At 41.5% G+C, this 14,466-nt stretch overlaps 1 protein-coding gene across 2 annotated transcripts in view; it reads right to left on the bottom strand.

Annotated features, from left to right (window-relative positions):
• Positions 1–9,760: 9,760 nt before the first annotated feature.
• Positions 9,761–14,466, bottom strand: part of AHCYL1 (adenosylhomocysteinase like 1) — a 40,980-nt gene continuing 36,274 nt past the window's right edge. The window contains exons 14-17 of one of the 2 annotated variants that reach the window (XM_055584796.1): positions 14,038–14,106; positions 13,538–13,616; positions 12,306–12,426; positions 9,761–11,807 (exon numbers count right to left, since the gene is read on the bottom strand). In XM_055584796.1, coding sequence (XP_055440771.1) covers positions 11,801–11,807; positions 12,306–12,426; positions 13,538–13,616; positions 14,038–14,106 — 276 coding nt within the window. In that variant the 3' untranslated portion in view covers positions 9,761–11,800. Of the gene's footprint in view, positions 11,808–12,301; positions 12,427–13,537; positions 13,617–14,037; positions 14,107–14,466 lie in introns of those variants that run through there. The other variant, XM_055584797.1, reaches the window with a different exon arrangement.

Below are 14,466 nucleotides of genomic sequence, written 5' to 3' on the forward strand. Positions count from 1 at the left end.
GCAAATGCCAGAGCCATCTTGACTGCCCAACACCTCGCGAGATTTTCTCTGTGAAATCTTATCCTTCTTGTAGTTTCTGTTTCGTTTCCAGTTTAGAGATCGTTTTATCTGCAAAGCCTCGCTTAGCCCCTCAGCCAGTTTAGTGGAACCTCTCTATTTCCTTTAACATCGCTTTGCACTTGTTACTTTCACAGCTCTGTCCAAAGCTTGCGGGATATTGTAGAGAACAAAATGGACACGATCCCAGCCTTCATGGAGATTACCTTCACGTGGGGGAGATGTGGGAAACGAATGAGCAAATCAATGAGACAATTACAGTTATGACATTCTTTTATTCATTCATTCAACAAACATTTAATGAATGTCTCCTAGACTTCAGGCAGTGCGAGAGAATGGGGAACAAAATCAAGTTCCTACACTAATGAAAAAAAAATGAAATGATCTATAACATAGAGCCTGTGAGTGAGCCAGACAATGCGCTCACAAACAAGTGCTGAGAAGAAACGAAAAAAAGTGTAAGGCATTGGAAGGTGACCGTGATCGAGGTACAGCTGGGCTATGTTAGGTAGGCTGCTTAGGAAAGGAGGGGCTGAGAGTGATTTTCAATGAGTTCTGAAAGAAGTGAGGGAGAGCCATGCCAATATCCATGGAGGTAACATAGACAGAGGGACCAGCTAACTCCAGAGCCTCCTAGGTGGCTTGGCAGGAACTGAGTGAGCCAGGAGAAAAACAGTAGGGGATGAGGGCCATGTAAATGCAGGGGCCAGATAAATATAGGGCCTAGAAAAGCATAGAAAGTAGTCTGGATTTTATTTTAAGTAAAATGGAAAGCCATCAGAAAGTGTTGACCTGCTGCTGCTTTTGGAGAAAGGATTGGGGTGTTGCAAGAGTAGGTGAGGGTGGACAGGTTCAGAGACTATATAGATGGAAATGACGGTGTCTTACGCCAGGTTGGAACATTGGGTTGATATGGTATTTCTGTATTGTGTAGGTAGATTTGCTGAAAGACTGGAATCCTATCAGCAGGATAGGAAGGAATAAAGGATGAGTCCTAAATTTTTGGCTTGAGCAACTGGGTGGGTGGTTGTATTGCTTATTAAAATAGAGATGTCAGAGGAAAATAGGTTTGGAGGAAGATCAAGATGTCTGTTTTAGACATGTCATGTTTGAGATGCCCATTTGACATCTTAGAGGTGATGTGTAGTAATTACCTGATACTGTGTTGTGAAATCCTTAAAAGCATTTATCCTTGTTTCTCCAGAACTACATTGTGGCTGCTCAGTTCTTGGAAAGTCATCGTGATGCAACTCTTGTATGATTTCTGCCAAGGTTCTAGCTGGTAGTTGTTTTAAAAGTCTTTGTTGCAAAATAATAAATCCCAGGCTGCTATGTTGGTACTTCCTCCTACCTATGTTCCTGTCCTTTGGTCCTGTTCCTTCTCAAATCCAGTAATATATTTTATAAATTAGCATTTCATCCAAGCTGAGCTGGTTCAAGCTGATAGGAAAAACCAAGGAATTTGCAGGAAGAGGACCAAAGCTGAGAGAATTCTTAGGTAATACCAACAAACTCCGCACAACCCAACACCTGACATCTAGTTTCAGTGACCACAGTTTGGTCTTGTTCTAAGACTGATCAAAAGCTTAGAAGCTTTGATCAAGTTCCAAGACTTAATTATCACAAGTTGTATCACCTGGGGAAAATTTTAGACCTTTAAACAGTACACTATTTCAGCTACATTCAGAATAAGGGATATTTTGATTTAGTAATTCCACTTTTAAAAAATTGTTTTATTGTTTTTGGCTGCACTGGGTCCTTGTAGCACAGGGGCTTCTCTAGTTTTGGTGCAAGGGTTCAGCAGTTGTGGCACGCTGGCTTAGTTACACCCCAACATACGGGGTCTTAGTTTCCCAACCAGGGATTGAACCCACATCTCCTTCATTGGAAGGCGGATTCTTAACCATTGGACCACCAGGGAAGTCCCAGTAATTCCACATTTAGTGATAAGTTCTAAGGAGATAAAACTTTAGGCAAAGATATTGTGTGATGATTTTCCGGGCAGTGATATTTTCAATAGTGTAAAGTTGGTACAACCTAATTTGAAAAATAGTCAGTAAGAAAACAGCTAAGTTAAAAAAAAAAAAAGAAAGAAAGAAAACAGCTAAGTAAGTAATGGGGCAAGCAAAAGATTGAATAAGGAGAAGTCATTATTTATGTTTAATAGTAAGAATTTTTAGTGGCATAGGAAAATACTTATGATATAATTGAATGTACAGTTGGTTCTCATTGTGCTTGTGTTTGTATGTGTGTATAGAAAAAAAGACTGGAAGGAAATACACAAAATTGTAGTAGGTTTAATTTCTAGATGGTAGAAACTTACATTATTTTCATTTCCTTCTTTATACTTTTCTGTGTTTTTGAAAATTTTATTATTAAGGTGCTATTTTTTGAGGTATAATTTATGTACAATAAACCACGTTTGAATTATACAATTTGATATGTTTTGACATATGCATAAACACATAAAATCATGACCATATTCAAGACAAGAACTTCCCTGGTGGTCCAGTGGTTAAGAATCTGGGGGAGATGGGTTCAGATCCCTGGTCTGGGAAGATCCCATATGCTGCGGGGGAATTAAGCCTGTGCACCAAAACTACTGAATCCCACGTGCCCTAGAGCCATGCTCCACAGCAAAGAGAAGCCGCCACAAAGAGAACTCTGCACACCAAAACTAGAGAGCAGCCCCTGGTCACCACAGTTAAAGACAGCACAGCAACAAAGACCCAGTGCAGCCAAAGAGTAAAAAAAGTTTCCATCACCCCCAGAAATTTTCTTGGTAATCCTCTCCTATTCATTTCTGTGTCCCTCTCCCATTCCCAGTTAACCACTGTTAAGTTTTCTGACACTACTGATTAGTTTGCATTTTCTACAGTTTTACAATAACAGAATCATACCATATGCATTCTTTTTTGTCTGGATTCTTTCACTCAACATAATTATTTTGAAATGCATTCATCTCATTGCCTGATAGCAATAGTACATAAATAGAATTCCATTGTTTATCCAATTACCTGTTGATAAATATATGGGTTGTTTCCAGTTTTTCTTGCTTACTTAAACTCAATATTGAGAAGTAACATGCCTTTTTTTTAAAAGAACAAGAATTGTCCCAGGTTGTGTGGAAATATTTCCTGAATGAAAGCAGGGTCTCCAAGCTGTGACTAACACAAGAATTCTAAATTGGAGAGCTACTTAAATTAGTACCACTTTTGAGTTCCAGAGAGTACTCACTCCACCCTGGGAAAAACTCCTTGAACTGTGGCATTTGGTAGGAAGAGGAATCTCCAGTGTGAAGAAGCTGAAGCGGAGCTGGTGAACTCCCCCTCCCTCACTGGCTAAGACACTTTCAGAGAAGCACAATTCAGTCAGTAGAGGGTAGAAGTTGCAGAAGTGCCTTGATCAATTTCCAATCTTCTTTCTGCACCTACAAAATGAGGATAATACCACCTCTCTCTGAGGCTATGGATCAAATGAGCTAATTTATGGGAAACCTTTTTAAAAATAATAAATCATTGTTTTCAAAAGAGAATTATTTTTATTACCAAGAGGTGATGCCTATGATGAGAAGGCCCTTCCTTTACCAGAAGCGGTCACGGTTCAAGAAACCAGAGGAAATGAAATTTCAAGTGTGAGCTATTATAGCATTGTAGGTACTGTAAAAACATAGTAGTTGTTCCAGCTGGGCTCTGTAGAAGGAAATTGGCACATACTGTGTGCCTATAGAGGAGAAGGAAACGGCAACCCACTCCAGTATTCTTGCCTGGGAAATCCCATAGACAGAGGGTCCTGGTGGGCTATGGTCCATGGGGTTCCAAAGAGTTAGACATGACTTAATGATTAAATTGGAGAAGGAAATGGCAACCCACTCCAGTATTTTTGCCTGGAGAATCCGTGGCCAGAGGAGCCTGCTGGGCTGCTGTCTGTGGGGTGGCACAGAGTCGGACATGACTGAAGCGACTTAGCATGCATGCATGCATTGCAGAAGGAAATGGCAACCCACTCCAGTATTCTTGCCTGGAGAATCCCAGGGACAGAGGAGCCTGGTGGACTGCCATCTATGGGGTCGCACAGGGTCGGACACAACTGAAGCGACTTTGCAGCAGCAGCAGCAGCAGTGTGTCTATAGGGTGTCAGATACTGGGCAAGGTGCTTCACATTCATACATCTGTGAACTACCAGCAGCCAGCTTTCCTGGCAGTAGAATAAGAGCGGCAGTCCTGGAGGGGGATTTTGAGCAGTGCATCACAGTATCCAGGATACACCACACATTAGTTTCTAGTTCTGTGCAGCAAATTACTCTAACAGAGGATTAAAACAACAGTGTGGAGTCCTATCCCAAGGCCACAGGTGCGAGGCTTTGTGCCAAAGACATAGACGTAGAGCCCAGAACCAAGGTCACCTCTGAAACTGACTAATCCCCTTTGTTCAGTTCAGTTCAGTTGCTCAGTTGTGTCCGACTCTTTGCGACCCCATGAATCGCAGCACGCCAGGCCTCCCTGTCCATCACCAACTCCCAGAGTTCACTCAGACTCACGTCCATTGAATCAGTGATGCCAAAAGCCCCCTCATCATTGCCAGCCAGCTTCTTGACCCATTAGTCAAAAACACCCACTCCAGTACTCACCCTATATAGCGCCCTAACGAATCATCTAATGCTACCCTTCCAGCAGGAATTTTCTCTTGAGGCTATGAAAATTGGCTATTAGCCCACAATAAACATCAGCTCTCCTTTGAGCTGGCCCATTGCTGTAACAGCATCACCCACTCTAATAAACTCTATTCTCTCATTCTGCCTTGTGTCTGGAAATTCTTTTCCAACCTGTGTTTAGACTGCCATGACAAACAACTTTCCTGGTGGTCCAGTGGTTTTAGTCTGCCTTCCAATTCAGGGGATGCGGGTTCAATAATCTCTGGTCAGGGCACTGAGATCCTATATGCCAAGGGGCAACTAAGCCCACAAACTGCAACTACCAAGCCCATGCACTGCAACTAAGACCTCACGCGGCCAACAAAAACACACCAAACAACAACAAAAAACCCATTTATTATCTCATAGTTCTACGGATCAAGAGTCCGGGGATGGCTTAGCCGGGTGTCTCCAGCTCAAGGTTGTTAAAAGAATTATTCTTGACATTTGTTAAAATGTCAAGACTTTATTCAGGGCAATTGTGATAGGTGTCAATGCTACTGGAATAGGCAAGAGAGGTTGGGCTCAACTCCAAGTATGACAAAGACAGCTGGGAATTTGTAGCCAACAAGTGCAATGAAGGGGTCAGTGGGTGAAAAGTTACTCAGAGGAGACATCAAGGGTAGGGGAATTCTTGCTGAAGACAGGCAAGGGTGATCAGATAGTATGGGTAGGGGATGAGGAATATGATCAGATAGCAAGGGTGAAGGCATTCTTGCTAAAGTGACCTAGCTGGATCCTTGTTACAACCGAGCTATGCAAGATGGGGCCAAGGTCAAGGCCTAGTCAAGAAGAAAGGCCAGAGGACCCTGACTAGAGTTTGGTCAAGTGGAGAGTCTTTGTCAAGGTCTCTCCTGAAGTTCTAGTCAGGCTATTGGCCAAGGCTGTGGTCTTTTCTGGAGGCTTGATTTGGGGAGGGGAGACCCTGATGCTGGGAAAGATTGAAGGCAGGAGAAGGGGATGACAGAGGATGAGTTGGTTGGATGGCATCACCGACTCAATGGACATGAGTTTGAGTAAGCTCTGGGAGTTGGTGATGGACAGGGAAGCCTGGTGTGCTGCAGTCCATGGGGCTGCAGAGAGTCAGACACGACTGAGCAACTGAACTGGTCTACGGAATGCTGCTCCACATCCCCATAAGAGGTATAACATAATAAATTATATATTTGTATATTTCCTAAAAATCTGAAATATTCTCAATTTTAAAACACAGGAGTTTCAGAAAAGGAATCGTGAACCTATTATCCTTTGTTGGCCAGAGACGCTGTGCAACAACCAGACAATGTGAGAAAACTCGCCATCTGGTGGTTGCAGTGGAGAACAAACAAAAACAATAAAACAAAATAAACAAAATACCATTATTAAAAGTTCCAATTGTGTAACTTCCAATACTGCATATATACAAAAAATTGATTGCAACTTAAAATTGGTTCCGTTCAGTTCAGTTCAGTTGCTCAGTCATGTCCAACTCTTTGCGACCCCATGAATCGCAGCACACCAGGCCTCCCTGTCCATCACCAACTCCCGGAGTTCACTCAGACTCACGTCCATTGAGTCAGTGATGCCATCCAGCCATCTCATCCTCTGGCGTCCCCTTCTCCTCCTGCCCCCAATCCCTCCCAGCATCAGAGTCTTTTCCAATAATGAGTCAACTCTTCGCATGAGGTGGCCAAAGTACTGGAGTTTCAGCTTTAGCATCATTCCTTCCAAAGAAATCCCAGGGCTGATCTCCTTCAGAATGGACTAGCTGAATCTCCTTGCAGTCCAAGGGACCCTCAAGAGTCTTCTCCAACACACACACAAATTGATTACACACTCTATATTGGAGTCACAAAATTTTTAATTATTTAAAAATTATTATTTTTCGGCCATGTGCTTATGTGGGATCTTAGTTCCCCGACCAGGGATCAAACCCGTGCTCCCCTGCATTGGCAGTTCAGTCTTAACCACTGGACAGCCAGTGAAATCCCTTAAAATATTTTAAAATTGCTTTATTGGTTTGCTGAGACTTCCTGATTCCAGATTCTTTACCGTCTGAACCACCAGGGAAGAAAAAAGCAGTTAATCCATGGTCCCTCAGTGGTAAAGAATCAGCCTGCCAATGCAGGAGACAGGGGTTCAATCCCTGGATCAGAAAGATTCCTGGGAGAAGGAAATGGCAACCTACTCCAGTATTCTTGCCTGGAGAATCCTATGGACAGAGAAGCCTGGTAAGCTACACCCATAGGGTCACAAAGAATCAGACACGACTGAAGCAACTTAGCATGCATGCACTTAGACTAGAATACTCTGATATTTTCTTTTTTTTAGAATGTCATGTATATTTAAAGGTGTGTATTCTTTTTTAATTGGAGAATTGCTTTACAGTATGGTGTTGATTTCTGCCATACATCTATTTATATAAATCACCTATAGGTATATGTGTATCCCCTCCCTCTTGAACCTCCTTCCCACCTCCCACACCATCCTACCTCTAGGTTGTCATAGAGCACTGGATTTGAGCTCCCAGCATCATACAGCAAATTTCCACTGGCTATCTAATTTTACATATGGTAAAGTAGATGTTTTAATGCTATTTTCTGATGCTTTCATTCTCTCATTTTCTGCTGTCACAGAGACTTCCTCTTCTTACCTAACAGAACGCAAGTCAAATGCCTTCAGGGGGCTTCCCAGGCGGTGCTAGTGGTAAAAAAAACTTGCTTGCCAATACAGGAGACATGAGATCCAAGTTCGACCCCTGGGTCAGGAAGAGCCCCTGGAGGAGGGCATGGCAATCCTCTCCCGTATTCTTGCCTGGAAAATCCCACGCACAGATGAGCTGGTGGGCTACAGTCCACAGGGTCATAGAGTCGGACATGACTGAAGCGACTTAGCAGCAGCAGTAAATGCCTTCAGACACATCTTTCCCTTTATCCCTAACATAACCTTTATGCCTAGGATCAGCAAAGTTTTTACATTGAGGACTATTTCAGACTTAGTGGGCCATTTGGTTGTGCCTCCTCAACTCTGCCATTGTGAATGAAGTAGTGTATAGACATTACATAAACTAATGAGTGTGGTTTGTGTTCAAAACTTCATTTACGGACACTGAAATTTGAATCCCGCCAGGACTGTCTGAATCAGAACTAGATTCTGAAGAACTACCATCTTCTAAGACACTAGTATGTATACTGCTCGGACAATCAGAGAAAGAAACTGCATAAAATTCACTGAAAAATTCTTCACTCAAAAGTTCATGATGCCTCACTTTTGAAAACTTTACAGTAATAATTTTGTGTTAATAATATACACAAGGTTGGAACAAAAACCTAATGAAGCAAAATGTGAATGATAATGACAATTGTTAAGTTGTATAATGAACCCTTGATCAATTTCAAGCTCTAACAACTTTGCATGGTAATGTTAATTGTAAAACGTATTGATGTCGTCTCTGGTCAGTAACATTCAGGTAACAAAAGGCATATTAATATGTCTCTGGTCAATAATGTGTTAAGAAGTATTTTATGAAGAAGTGCTCTGAAATTACTTATGTATCTCATTCTTTATTATTAAACTGATTCATTTATACCAGTATATAGTTTCTTCTTCTATTCAGTGCTTTATAAATCATTACTTGGATGCTCAGATTTTTCCAGATTTGCCCTTAAATATCGGTTTCTGTGTCCTTTTGACATGCAATCATTTTTTGAGTACTTCCTTGCTTTCCTGCTCTTCATGTACTTCTGCACAGCCATAGAATCAGCCATTTCTCCAGAGTCCTCACTCCTTTAAGTGGAGAATGTAGTGCTTGAATCTGGATGCTAGGAGCATGCACTGCACTAGAGGAAGCGTGGAACTGCTGCTCCAAGGCTCACTTAGTAGACAGAGCCAGGGAATGTTTGTACAAACACCCATTCCCCTATTTCTTTATGTTGAAATTCATGAGTTCACACCAAAACCCTGTAGCTCCTATTCAAACTCAACACTAGAGTTTGTTCTAGTCTTTTCCCTTTCTAACAACTCCTCTAAAAATCAGAGAGCTGGCTTCCAATAGCCTTAGTATTTCTTCTGGTTTAATCAAGTTCCCTGTTCCTACACAATCCAACATTGCCATCCCTTTCTTGCATGGCTGTCCTCCCCACCCCAAGTGTAGGGAGACTCCCAGCACTAGGCCACATCCCAGCTCTCACCCACATATCCCAGGCTGCGAACCCATTTGGATTGCAGCCCTACCTAATGCTGAACTGTGGGTAAAGGAAGAGATCCTCGTTTCACTTGTATCCCGAATATCTAAAACAAATCCTAGTGCATGGAAAGCAATAAAAGACACGTTGAAGAATTAATTTTATAAAACTGCACAGTCAACAGTTCATTTAAATTCTTTATATTCAAATACTTAATTTTCAAATATTTTCCCATCATAATAATCTTTTTATAAAGTTATCAAACAGATTCAGGAAACAGTTTTTTTAAAAGTTTAACTCTAGGCAACATGAAGTTTATCTTATATTTGGATTTATTTCCATGGATAAAACCTTGCAGAACTAAAAACACTCATTTTACCAATCTGCATTGCAAAATCAACACTGGGATCAGTTAATAAAATAGGGTATTACTTTTGAACAATATTAACAGATACACTGTTAAATTAGAAAATATGGAGACTACTTCAGAGATGGATACAGGTATGGTGCGGGGAGGGGATGGGCTAAAGCTTACGTAACTTTGGAGGCATTTTTTAAGAATTAGGTACAGGGTCTTATGAAGGGGACTGTGTACCTGAGGAGGCCTGAATTTTAGGCAGCAAGGTGCAGGAACGAAGTGAAAGTGAAAGTGTGCAGGCCCAATGCTGGGCACAGAGCAGACACAAAATTTAAGATACTACTGAGGAACTCTGCATCTAGCCTCTTCCTCTACCAGTTCCTAAAAAATCTCTTAGATATTGCTAACGGACCCATGACTTCTCTCATCTTGGAAAACAGATTCTAAATGAAGGTGTTGTTCAACCAAGAATGACACAGGATTCCAATAAGGTCTTACCATTTTAATTGACTTTAATGATTATTGCTCATCTGCAAGGATTAATATTGCATTCATTAAAAATCATTCAATACAAAATAAACTTGTTCCTTCTAAGTTGCTCTCCACATGCTCCCTCTGATGCCAGACATTTTCCCACAGTGTCCTTTGTTACATGGCTTGACAGAGACGGAGCCCTTACCGAGTATTCCTATGGACACAGTAATAGATATGGGAGCAGGGGGCAGGCCAGAGGGCAGCAGGACCTGAGCCCCGTCCCTCTAGCAGAGCTGACATGATGGATACCACTGTTGGCCAGGTTATCTCCCCTAAAGGATGTGCTGTTCTGATTGGCTGGTTAAATGCCCTGGGAAAAGGGCTTGAACTGTTAGCATCTACAAAGAAGAAAGCATGGTTGCACTGGCAAGGAGTGGGAAGGGTAGGGAGAAAAAAGAAAGGGAAAAAATTTTTGGCAAGATCACTGTCCCCTGATAGGAAGTCACAGGGTGGAAGCTTTCCTTTCTTATATTTCTGTTTTTAATTAATGCCTGTCTCTCTGATCAATAGCAACAGGGAAATGAAAATTTCTAGTATCTAGCACTAATGCCTGACCCAACTTTGAAGGATCACAAGCTAGAACAAGTTGAGGATTTAGAATCCTGGATAATTATGCACTTAAAGCTCATGAGCATAAAGCTCATCTGACCATGCAGAAATGCTGGTAAGCAGGGTTCATGGCAGGGGAATACATCATCTCTCTGATTTCTAAGAGCCTTTCTGGGGATTCTTACAGAGTGTGAGCCAGGACATACCGATTACTCTATGCACAAACTGCCCTTTGAGGTCTCAGTTCATACATTTTCTGTGTCACGTGTAAATCAAAAGTGGTACTGCTTCTGTAAAACTAAAGTTATATGGGGCCTAATGTCCCAGACAAGTTAAACAGAGCCGATTTCCCTCGCCCTGGCCCAATTTAGCCTTCCTTCTCCCATCCACACCTATCTCTCTTTAAATATTTTAAACTGCAGAAGCACAGCTGATCAGAAATTTGCTCTTAAAGAGAGTTCAGTGCTATATACTGACTAATGACTCAAGAAATTTGCTTCCAGCACAAGCTGATGGGCAGAGCTGATAAAATCCGCTATTATGGCCCCAGTTCATTGATGCTATGAACTATGGGCTAGAAACTGGGATTATCAGAGTTTGAAATCAGCATTTCTCTAGACTCAACTCTGCACTTTTAGCTCCAAAGGTTCAAAAGATAAACTGATAATAACTAATCACTCAAGCAGCTCCTCAATATTAAGACTAAACGTTTTTCTTACTTAAAAAAACAAAAAACCCTAAAACAAAAACAGAAATAAATGCTAGGGGACAAAATTCAACTTAACAGAATAGTCTGGTTAAAAACCTGGAAAATGAGAGGGTCTGGTGGGAAGCGGAGGAAGGGCTGTACTAAATCCAAGTGGGCCTACTGGATCTTAACAAGCAACACTCACTAGTACACATCTCTGAACCAAACATACCACCTTTACACAGGAAACAGGGCTTGGAACATCTAGGGGAAATTAACATGCACCACCTACATCTAACCTACCTGCCTGGTAGGTACCATCCCTGCTCCTCTGAAGAAGTGAAAGAGCACTGATTCCAGCAGCTGAGAAATGGGCTCTTTTAAGGCAATTTAGACATTGCAGATTGTTCCACACAGACGGTACCTTAGCGTCTCCTGTTAATAAGGTACCCAATTAAGACTATTAAGTCCCCAGAAATGGAAAAGAAAGGATCACCTTTCTGGGCTGGGAGAGTAAAATCCTTCTTTAGAGACTAGGGTGAGAAACCTTTAATCTCAGTTTCATCTAAAGAGCCATGAAGCAAGTTCCTGCGTGGTCTGTAGAACTTGGATAATGAGATGAAAAAAAAAACAAGAAAGAAATTATAGGAAAAAAAAATCAAAAGGAAAGGATTAAGAAGAAAATAAAAGTTATCTTAAAAAATATTTCTTTTAGAATTGTGTGGTTCATGTGTTCTGGTCCTTGGTAATATGGTCCATTAGTATCTGTAAAGAAAGAGTGACTGGTTAGCACTTGTGTCTTCCACATGAGAGTTCCAAGAGAAGAATCAAAAACAGAGAACACTCTCCAGGGTCTTCCCTTGCACAGGCCAGGGATTCCTGCAGTCATTCCCCACGGATCATTTCTCACTGTGCTTCCACAGGATTTCCAACAATGCCATCTCTAGCTTTCTCTCCTGCTCCCTAATAAGTCAGTAATTTTCAATGTGACAATATGTTAGAATAATCTGAAGAAGTTTTACAAAATAAGCCTGGGCCCCATTCTAGACTAACTCTATCAGAATCTCTGGGGGAGGCGCAAGCTCCAAAATTTTAGAAAATGCTGACTTCTTTACATCTACTACTAGATAAATAATTTTTCTGTTTACTTTTTAGTGTGGGACAGAGTTCTTGTACATTTCAAAATCAGCTATAATATTTAGAAAAGTCTGCTTGGCATAATATCAGGGACAACATCTTTTCATTTACTTTCCCCCGAGTTACCTGTAATAATTGGGTTTGAATGGCCCATTTTTGTTGAGTCCCAGATATTTTGCTTGGTCATCTGTCAGCTCTGTCAGGTGGGCATCAAATGATGGCAGGTGCAAGCTGGCAACGTACTCATCTAAGAAGAACAAAGCAGCAGGGAGCAGACTCCATATAAAATATGCCTCTCAGGGCATAACCTCCCATTACTTCATCTGAAGCTTTCTGAGAGAGAGGACAAGGCTTGGAATAACACTGAAAGAATCTAACTTGGAATATTCACCTAATTAAAAAAAACACTCAAAGTTGTCTTTAAGTATCTTTCAGTACAACCAGAATGTATTAAGAAAGCCATTTGCCAGGGTGGTACGGCAACTTGTACCGCCCCATTCTTCTCTGGCAAAGCTTCTGGGTTCACTTCAATGGCCAACATACCACGGACTACCCTCACCTTCCTGCAGCAATTTCCTTAGCTGAATTATAGTCAAATTCTGAGTCAAGGTGGATCCTAGTGAGCTCAAAAGAGTTAAGTCATCAACATTTACTTAGGGTAAGATCCATAATGGCTTCAAATCTTTGGATCACGGATTTCTAAGGCAGCTGGCACAACTATATTAGTTTTCCATAGATAAGCTTCCTGGGCTTTTACCTTTATGAATATGAATTAAAAACCAAAAAGCAATCGGAAGTAAGCTGCTGGAGGGGACAAGAATAAGGTGGTTTTTAGCTTTAAGAGGACAGGGGTTTGGGCTGACGAGTAAGAGGGGAGATTGGCATCATATCTGGAAAGGTAAGCATCTAAAGATGATGCATTGTGTCAGGTAAATACAGCACAGCTGACCGCTGGAATGACAGGAGATTGTTTATATGTCTCATAGAGGATGGACAATAAAACCTGTATTTGGTTTCTGTTTCTTCCATTTTGGTCCTGGGCTGTAATCAGTGGTAGTTAAGTTTACTGAACTTCATAAACTACTTGGGATAAGAGCATCTACCCTAAACCACTGTGCTAAAGCACCTTTACTCATTAGCTGTATTTCTTGCTACGATTTTGCAATGTACGTATTCTCACCTTACCGATAAAGAAACTGCGGCTCATGGAGATTAGAACTTGTCCTGAGGTCCGAAAACCATTAAGTGCCAGAAGAGGGATTATAATCCTGACTCTAAATCCAATGCTTTTCATGATACTCATTTTACCAAACCACCCAACAGTCTAGGGGTCAACACAGGTTTCTGTTTTCACTCACCCATTTTCTTAGGGAGCAAGTATACATCTTGTTTGTATCGTCCCTCAGGCGCATTATAGAGTTCTATCAGTGCCAAAGCCTAAGGCAAAAGTGGGTCAGAAAACACAAAAACACTTCTTAGGGACATTAAAATAAAAGTAGGTTTAACAGGGTCTTGGGGTAAGTACTTAGTGAACTACCACAGCGGCAGCATCCAGGACTTCAACTGTAATAAACACCAGCACACATCATAAGAGGATTTATTGGTGCTTTTGTTTAATTCCTAATAAAAGAACAGACTACATACAACTACACTGGAACACTGTATTCCTAATGAAAATAGTTAACGCAAAGAACACAAACACTGACTCTACCTAACGATTATTTTCTATACTTGACAACTTGTAACTTGAAGAAAACAGGTTGCTAAGAACACAGGAGGCCATGTTCGCACGGGAACTCGGGTCTAGGCCCAGATCCAGGCATCTCAGTGCAGGCCAGGCTGATGTTCTGTCACGTACCTGTGTTGTAGCTGTGATGGACAGAACAAAGGTAGGGACCGTGGAGCAGCTCAGATTGAGCAGACGACCCTGAAATGTTGAAACAGAGCCCTGGGGTGAGTTGTGTGATCCCTGTCACATCACGAAAGCCACGCAAATGCAGGAAAGGACTTTATACCCCTCTCGACTCAGCTGGTAGAAGAAGTACAGTTCCAAATCAGGACTCTAGGTTTTATCTTATTTTCTGTAAGTCCATCTGAGTCTGACACACTAATGAATCAGTTGTGGTCAGGAAGTAGTGTGTTGTTTAAAAAAGTGGATACTTTTTGAGTGATTCTATTTTGGGAACCAGACTATATATGAGAAATATACTTCTATCCAAAGATAGAGCTCAGGGAACAACAGGCCGAATATGTTTACCCTGCCGCCCCTCCCCCAAGGGTGCTAAAG

This window comes from Bubalus kerabau, chromosome 6 (genome assembly GCF_029407905.1).
Source record: "Bubalus kerabau isolate K-KA32 ecotype Philippines breed swamp buffalo chromosome 6, PCC_UOA_SB_1v2, whole genome shotgun sequence".
NCBI lineage: Eukaryota > Metazoa > Chordata > Mammalia > Artiodactyla > Bovidae > Bubalus > Bubalus kerabau.